Here is an 8,765-nt window from a genome sequence, read left to right as displayed (position 1 = left end):
GAGAAGTGGTACAGACCAGGCTGGGATGGGATGAGAAGTGGTACAGATGAGGCTGGAAAGAGAGTGAGAACATTCTAATGTGGACTCTCCTGTAGGGCAAGGCTCTGTCCCTTTTAATTCTCATTAAAATGGCTCTTTTCCCCCTTTAGGAAGGGACAACAAAAATTGGAAGGATTGACTCAGACCAGGAACAGGACATTGGTAAGTGACAGAGCATAGGAGTCCAACGTTTTGGGGCAAGTATTTGTGCCTGAAAGATTTCTCCAGAGGACTCTGATGATGCTCTGAGAAGGGAATCATTGGCTTATTCAGGGCCTGCTTCTCTTTCCGCTGCTAGGTTTCAGGTCTGGGACGTGATAGGGAGAGACCCACACGGTGGGAGGATTTCAGGTATGGGTGGTTTCAGGTCGGCTCTTCCTCTTTCATTATGGTATGAGGTCTTCCAGATGTTGGATTCTGATCTTACAGAAAGAAATGGAGAGGATGTTTCCCTGGATCGTCCTCCCACCCAAGTGACCACCACCTCTTTTGTAGTCCTGCAGGGTCAGTGGATCGAGAGAGACCACTGCACTATCACCAGTGCCTGTGGTGTAGTTGTTCTCCGGCCTGCCCGTGGGGCCCGCTGTACAGTCAATGGCCGGGAGGTCACTGCCTCCTGCCGTCTGACCCAAGGTAGGACTGTCTATAGCCCTGTTTATCCCAAGGTGAGTGATGGACCATTTCCAGTCTTCTGGGCCCAGACAGCTCAGTGAAGCAGGCTTTAAAAATGAATCACCCAGCCTCTGCACCCTGAAATCTGAAGATTTTCTAATATGATCCTATTGCCATAAACAAGCCTTAATTCCAAAGTCTCGGAGTAAAGAATGACTCTGAAATTGGTACCTGTGTTCATTAGCTCTGTCTCCCTAGGAAAGTCTCTGAGCCTCACTTTCCTCATCTATAAAATGGGGATAATAACTGGATCAGTGTGAGGATCAAATGAACCTTATAGTGCTTAACAGTGTGCTTGGCACTCAGTAAACACTCATTATCATTATTACTATAATTACCGCTACTGTTATTAATCTATGCAAATTCTTCTGTGCTTTGAGACTGAACTGAGATTCCTCCTCTTCCATCAAGTGTTCCCTGACTACTCCACCTGGAACTCAACTTCCTTTCCCTTGGAGTGGTAGAGTTCTTCCTGTCTGTCTTATTAATTCAAGATGTATGCTGTGAGATACAGAATTAATACATATCTTATCAACTCAGCAAAATTATCAGTTATCGAGGGCATGCCTTTGTCTCATAGAACAGTACCCTACACATAGTATATACTCCAAAACATGAGCTGTTGATTGAATTCTCACTTGTCTCTGTGCTGTAGGAGCTGTCATAACCCTGGGGAAGGCACAGAAGTTCCGATTCAACCACCCAGCAGAGGCTGCTGTCCTGCGGCAGCGAAGGCAGGTTAGCAGGGCTGTGTTTTCTAGGTTATTGCTGGCCTCCCTGTTTCCACTTTTTAGAGGAAACGCCAAGCTGGGAGGGGTGGAGGTGATGACAGCAGCCTCACTGTGCTTTCTTCCTTGTTCAAGGTTGGAGAGGCTGCTGCTGGTGGTGGCTCTTTGGAGTGGCTGGATTTGGATGGAGATCTCACTGCCTCCCGGCTAGGTCTCTTCCCTTTGCTTTGGAAGGAAAGGTAAGAAATAGCTGCTCATACTGATGTGGAACCTGCCGGGTTCACTTCTTAGTCCATTACAGCATGGATCAGGGTGGGGGTGGGGAGTGATTAATGTAGCAGCCAAGGTCTGAATGAGCCCTTGTCTGAATCATCTTGGGCAAGTCATTTGATGATGCTGAACTAGCTGCTAAGTTTGTAGTTAGCAGGTAAGTGGTCTTGGCCCTTGTTCATTTCTTGTTTGGTATTTTAACTTTTTTCATCACTGAAAGAGGTATTATATTTGATGTTCCTATGGCCACCTTTTCTCTCTCCACAAAATTTAGCTGTGATGTGTTTGTGGACATCTTTGTTCTGAGCTTACCTTCCTATATACTCCTTTAAATTCTGGCCTACCTGTGTGTGAGCTCATAGTATATGTCACATAGTATATGTGAACACATAGCTTCCAGAACATATGGCTTTCTCTGAGTTTTCAAAGATAGTATGTGACTGAGAATCCTTTCTTTCTCATAACCAAGAATCCAGAACTGTGCATAAGAGAGGCAGAAACTATAGGAACAATATGAAAATATCTTTGGGTTCTACCCTCTCGTACCCACTTTGCCTGCATTGTAACTATGAGACACTGAGTCAGAGTTTTATATGTGATTGATGGCAACTACTTTTCTACTTCATCCGTTTCTACATAAAACACGCTTCCCAGATCTAGAAGCCTTGCAGATTTGGTACTGGGAGTCCTTCTATTCCTGTACATCAAAGTGACCTCTGCCTTAGAGATTTCCTTTAGATTTTTTCAGCAGGGGACTTGGTGCCTGTGACATCACTGGTGCTGGGAGGCTGCCAAGCACCTTGAGCACAGGGTCTCAGTAGAGTTACGGTGGCCCATAGTTTCTTCAGAAGGATCCAGTAGTTCTTTCCTCAGGCCAGCAGCATTTGATGGCAGATGAAGACAATCTTATGTCTAACCTTGGCAGTGAGGAGTGTTGGATACAGGAGCAGAAGTGCTCTGGTTCAGGGCCGGGTGCGATGGCTCATGCCTGTAATCCCAGCACTTTGAGAGGCTGAGGTGGGCGGATCACAGGGTTAGGAGATCAAGACCATCCTGGCTAACATGGTGAAACCCTGTCTCTACTAAAAATACAAAAAAAAAAAAAAAAAAATTAGCCTGGCATGATAGCACGCACCTGTAGTCCTAGCCACTTGGGAGGCTAAGGCAGGAGAATTGCTTGAACCCGGGAGGCGGAGGTTGTAGTGAGCCGAGATTATGCCACTGCACTCCACCCTGGGCGAGAGCAAGACTCCATCTCAAAAAAAGAAAAGCAATGCTCTGATTCAGGAAACATGAACAGCAGGCAAGTCCTCATAGGAGAGCTGCTCAGTGAAGGATGCTACAACAGAAATTTGATGAAGGATGATCCTAGTGTTGAATAACCGAGAGCTCTATGGGATGGAGAATAAGGTAGAAGAAGTGACACAAAGTGGATTCAGGGCTTATTAGGCTGGAGCTTTTGTTTTGTCAGAGCGACTTTCCTTCTTTGTAGTGAAGTCATGAAAGTAGCTCCTATTTTAGGTGAAGTTTGTGTTGGGAAGACTCATTGAGGATCTGTTTTTCCCAGAGTTCAGAGGTTTACAGAAAATATCACTGCAACTTAAATAGCTGATAATGGAAGAGATGCATTGCAGCAGACAAAATTGGTTCACGTCCTAGCTGTAGTACGAAAAGATATGTGACCTTAGGCAAGTCAATGAACCTCTGAGCCTGTTTCCCTACCTCTAAAGAGGCAATACTGACATCTGTTTTCCAGGGATTCTTGTGATAAAGATGGAAAGAGTGAGTATATATGCATGGTGTGGACACACCCCACAACCCCTATTGCTGCCAGCAAGGCTGCCTCCCTTTCTCTTTCCCGTCCTCCTGTCTCAACCCAGCTCACCTGTCTACCCCAAAGTACATCATGGTGGTGTGCTCTTCTCTTGCCTTTTAAAAGTCTTCTATGCCTCTCTAGCCCCACAGACACTGACATGACCTTTCAGACACACAAGCGTGTGTCTTTTCATTCAGAGAAGACAGGAATTTCAGAATCACGCCCTCTCCCACACACTGCCTCCACTCTTGAGCCACCAGCTCTAGGAGCCCTGGGCTGGTCCTGCCCAGCCACCGTAGCCAGCATCTGTACCAATCCCTGGTGGAGGTGGTGTGGTGTGGTGCTCAAGTCTGTGATTGGGCAAAGGGACCCGGGAGAGGAACCTGCACGACTAGAGAAAAATATAAATTGTCAGCTGGGTTCCCAGTCTGGATTTGTGGTTGTGTATCTACGAGTCTTTCCCTCTGCTCTTGGATGGGGTTGGCTCAAAGCCTCCCTTTATCCCAGGCTTCCTTTCCCTCATTTATCTCTGGAGCAGCATTCATGAGGAGCCTGCAAAGCTGGAGCTGGCTCCAGAGTCAGGGGAAATCGACCAGTCTGCCTTCCTTTTCTCCTTGCAGCAGTAATCCAGACCAGAGAGGAATTTGTCTTTGAATACCGTTGCCTGTGTTCTTGGCATTTTCCCATTTGGAATTTTAGGGGGTTAACCTTAAGTGCCTAGAGCCTGGGAGACACTATTGCTGCTGCCGCTGCCACCACTGCTGCCACTGTGGCTTTAGTAAGTAGATGCTGCTGCAATCTGCTGCAGAAGCTGCCAGACCCCGAGACTGGGGGAGGGCTGTGAGAGAAGAAGCAGGAGGGTGCAGTGGAGTCCTCACAAACAGGTGACTAGGCAGCAGCCGGGGGATACTGGAGCCACCAGAGATGAAGGGCAGTCACCTAATAAAGACAGAGGTCCCTTGGCTGGCAGGTAAATGAAGACTTGCCCCTTGTAATCTACCCAGACATGTAGCATATGGTTGCTATTTTCTTTTTCACCTGCTTTCTGGGAACTTGACAAAATGTGCTTAGCAGAGGGGCCATTCTGTCTGATCGTGTGGCCTCCTGGGTGAATGCGCTGCATCTATAGAGATCACAGCAGACAGCCTCTCCTTACAGGTCCTATTGCTCTGCAGGAAACAATATCATAGCTGCCACTTTCTTAGGTGAAGGGTAGGGAGCGCCCGTTCTAGGGAGAAACAAATTGTAAATCTGAAGGTTGAGGAGAAAGCCAGGCAGGGAAGCTGAGTAATCTCGGAGTTCAGATAAAAATCCTGTCTCAGCCTCCTGCATCTGGTGGTCTGTGGGTCTTAGCTGGGTTTGTCTAGGACCCTTTGATGGGAATGATTGTAATTCAGTCATTTCTTTAGTCAGAATTTGGAGCAGTAATACAAGCGTGGTACATATAGATGTATGTTTCCTGTTAACTGCTTTTTCTATTTGTTTGGCATTAACAGGTTTCTATTCCAGTTGCTATCCTGAGCCTCTGTGTAACAGAGTACCCTTCCTCTTTCTGTGTGCTCCACTGTGTATATTTGGCCTTTTGCCCACAGCAATCAGTGCTAGTCTTCTGAGCACACTCACTCAAGTGTCTGGACATGTTCTAGTCATTGGACCTGTTGCAGATTGAATGACCTCATAGCCTCCTTCCCTGGGAAGAAACTGTGGTTGTGTCAGCTCCCACTCCCATTCCCCCGGGCTATTCCACCTATCACTCTTCACCTGTCCATCTTTCACTGTCCTCCAAAGGCTGCATTATGAAATCTTAATTTCTTCCAAGGCAGGGGCAGCAAACTTTTTCTGTAAAAGGCCAGATAGTATTTTAGGCTTTGTGGGCCATATGGTCTGTGCTGCAACTACTCAGTTTTGCCAAGGTGGTGCAAAAGCAGCCCTAGACAGTACGTAAGTAAATGGGTGTGGTTGTGTTCTAATAAAACTTTACTAATAAAAACAGGCAGCAGACCAAATTTGGACTCACGGGCTTTCATTCGTGGACCTCTTCTGTGATACCCATGTGATTTCATTCTGTTGTACAAAGTGGTAGATCTCCTAAAAAGTGGTTCCCTTACAGCATACTGGTCATATTGCCTGAGATATGGTTCCAGCATCAAACCAATAAGCTTCTCCAAGCTTCCAAGTCATGACATCCTGGGATTGTAGGGAAGGCTGGATAAAGCAGGCTTGATTCTTTTTTGTCAGCCTCTGGCAGAATCTGACTCTTCCGAGCCACTCCCATTCTGTGCCCATCCTGGGGTATCCATACAGTTAGCTCCTTTAAATACCTAAATAACAGGGATGAAGATACCCTGCAGAAAAAGCATATGAGGTCCTTGCATGATCCCAGGGAAAGGTCGGCAAGTGAGTAAAAGCTGTCAGTTTTCAGAGTAAGCCTCTGAATCATCTGTGGTCGTATAGGAACCTGGTGGCAGAGTAAGGCATGACTAAAATCTGGAATTTTTTAGGCCGGGCATGGTGCATAGTGGCTAATGCCTGTAGTCCCAGCACTTTGGGAAGCTGAGATGGGGAGATCACTTGAGGTGAGGCGTTTGAGACCAGCCTGGCCAACATGGTAAAACCCTGTCTCTACTAAAAATACAAAAATTAGCCAGGTGTAGTAGCACATGTCTGTAATCCCAGCTACTTGGGAGGCTGAGGCAGGAGAATCACTTGAACCCAGGAAGCGGAGGTTTTAGTCAGCCAAGATCTTGCCACTGCACTCCAGTCTGGGCGACAGAGTGAGACCTTGTCTCAAAAAAACGAAAAAAAATCTAAAATTTTTTAAAGCTGTTTATTATGGAAGACTTCAAATACAACACAAATTATCAACTCATGGCTAATCCTAGTTCTTTTATATCCACACCCACTCTCCCTCATTCCCTCATTCCCTCTCAGTGGATCTAGACAAATTCTTGACATATTTCACCAGTAAATGCTTCAGTATATATCTCTGAAAGGTGTGGTAGAGTCTAAAACTCTTGAATCCTATTCCAGGGCTTATTCGCCGAAAACAGCTCTCAAGTGGAGACCAGCTGTGTTTTGGGTCACACACATGGGCATGGTGTGTGTGTAAATTATCAGCTGGCTTTTGCTACCAGATCACAGAGGATTTCTGTTTCAGGGAATGGAGATGCAGTAACAATCTTTGAATATGTAGGAGAGAGTGTTTCTGGAGCTTCTGCTTTACTGAGTGTTTCCAACATATTTTTAGCAGACACCTTTTGATTCTTTTTAAAGGACCAAACTTCTGAATTTAGCGAAAATGCTTTTGTGTCTTTTTAAAAAGAACAACTTTCCTGGTGATTTTCCTTATCTACAAGGGATCTGTGTTTCTGCTAAACCCACAACTCTAAGAATACGTCAGTTTAATGACCATTCTCCCTTCCTGCACTGTGACATCATGACCTGCCTGTGACACCATGCCTGTTTGTCCAAGGTTGCCAGAAGTCCAAAGCACTCTCTACCCTGTTGATTGCGTCTACCCTTCTCTTGGAAGGCCTCATACCGCTGTCAGTTTGTCCTGAGCTTGGTTTGCATTTCCCGTCGGGTAACCTCAGCTGCTTCTGTGACAGGAGAGCACTTGAAGAGCAATGTGACGAGGACTGTCATCCACCGAGGGATGGAGAGACATCCCACGGGGCCCAGATTCAGCAGCAGCAGAGCTACGTGGAGGATTTGAGGCATCAAATCCTAGCAGAAGAGATTCAAGCTGAGAAGGAACTAGAATTTGACCAAACTTGGATTAGCCAGCAGATTAAAGAAAGTAGGTGTCCAGCACTTAATGTGTTTGCCTGACCTCCTTATTCTTTCATTTTCATGCTTCCTCAGCCTTCTATATTCTCTCTTTGGTTTTCTTTGTGATATGATGGAATCTTTGGTATTAGATGTTCTCTTTTCTTTTAGACACCAGAGGTTCTTATAAGAAGAGGTCTGGAAGCAAGAATAAGGAAGCTAATTTCCTTATTGTCCTCAGAATTATGGACCTCCTGCTTACCACTCCTCATTTGCTTATGTGTCCATACACTACTGCCTGCCCTAACATGTGCCCACTGTTGTGCTGAGGCTTGAGGGTCTTCATTCCCTTACACTGTGGTAAGGGAGCCCTGTAGCCCTGCAGCCTTCATCCTGCCACATCACCTTGGCCAGCTCTTTTCACTCCGCACAGGTCCAGCCATGGCTGGAGGTGTCTGAGTCCAGGCAGCCACAAGCAGGGAAGGAGATGCTGAACTTCTCTCTGGGTGTTTTTGGTTCCCAGACCAGCAGTGTCTGCTCAGAGAAGAGACCTGGCTGGCCAGCTTGCGACAGCAGCAGCAAGAAGACCATGTAGCAGAGAAAGAACTTGAGGCATCTGTGGCACTTGATGCGTGGCTTCAGACAGATCCTGAGATTCAGCCATCCCCATTTGTCCAAAGTCAGAAAAGGGTGGTGCAACTGCAGCTCCTGCGGAGACACACTCTTCGGGCAGCAGAGCGGAATGTCCGGCGGAGAAAGGTCTCATTCCAGCTAGAGAGAATCATCAAAAAGCAGAGGCTGCTGGAGGCCCAGAAGAGACTGGAGCAGCTCACGACATTGTGCTGGCTCCAGGATGACAGCACCCAGGAGCCTCCATACCAGGTCCCCAGCCCTGATGCCACAGTCCCACGGCCTCAGTGTAGAAGCAAATTGATGAGTTGCAGTTCTTTGAGCCCCCAAAGGCTCTGCAGCAAGCACGTGCCCCAGCTACCCAGGTAGAGCCAGTAGTTGTCACCTGGAAGCACTTGGTTAAAGTTTACAACCTTGTTGCCCAGGTAGTGTTCTGTTTTTCCCCATGCCTCGTTTCCTCAGTCTGTGAAATGGAAGGATGTGTATAGTCCTCTCTTCCTCATGGCTTTCTCTGTCTTCTGGCTACTCTTCTTCCTTCTGTGTATATTGTTTTAGATTCAGGCCATTCCCATCTTCCTTACCCTCCGAGTAGCAATTCTTGCTTCTTTGGTAGTATCTTAGGTGTAAGGATCTTGGCCTCATTTTTCATCTGTTCCTTAGACCTGGACTATCCATATGTGTTTCTTTGTAAGTCACACCTCAGTCTTGTCATGCCTGTAACCAGACTTCTTGAGTCCTACACCACCTCCCTCCCCGACCCACCACATCAAGTGAGCTTTCTGACCCCACCTCCCACCTGGTGAGTAAGCTCTCTTTTTGACTCCCAGGTTCAAGTTGGGACC

The 8,765-nt window shown here is 46.8% G+C and overlaps 1 protein-coding gene across 2 annotated transcripts in view; it reads left to right on the top strand.

Annotated features, from left to right (window-relative positions):
• The window catches only part of LOC111529162 (stAR-related lipid transfer protein 9), a 159,074-nt gene that overhangs the window by 112,012 nt on the left and 38,297 nt on the right, over positions 1-8,765 (top strand). For both annotated transcript variants that reach the window (XM_026447939.1, XM_026447938.1), the window contains exons 17-22: positions 150-201; positions 535-672; positions 1,367-1,449; positions 1,575-1,678; positions 7,134-7,324; positions 7,817-8,288. In XM_026447939.1, coding sequence (XP_026303724.1) covers positions 150-201; positions 535-672; positions 1,367-1,449; positions 1,575-1,678; positions 7,134-7,324; positions 7,817-8,288 — 1,040 coding nt within the window. The remainder of the gene's footprint in view (positions 1-149; positions 202-534; positions 673-1,366; positions 1,450-1,574; positions 1,679-7,133; positions 7,325-7,816; positions 8,289-8,765) is intronic.

Source organism: Piliocolobus tephrosceles, unplaced genomic scaffold (assembly GCF_002776525.5).
Source record: "Piliocolobus tephrosceles isolate RC106 unplaced genomic scaffold, ASM277652v3 unscaffolded_110, whole genome shotgun sequence".
In the NCBI taxonomy this organism is placed as follows: Eukaryota; Metazoa; Chordata; class Mammalia; order Primates; family Cercopithecidae; genus Piliocolobus; species Piliocolobus tephrosceles.
Note: the sequence above shows the minus strand (reverse complement) of the source record. Positions and strands in the feature narration are given on the sequence as shown.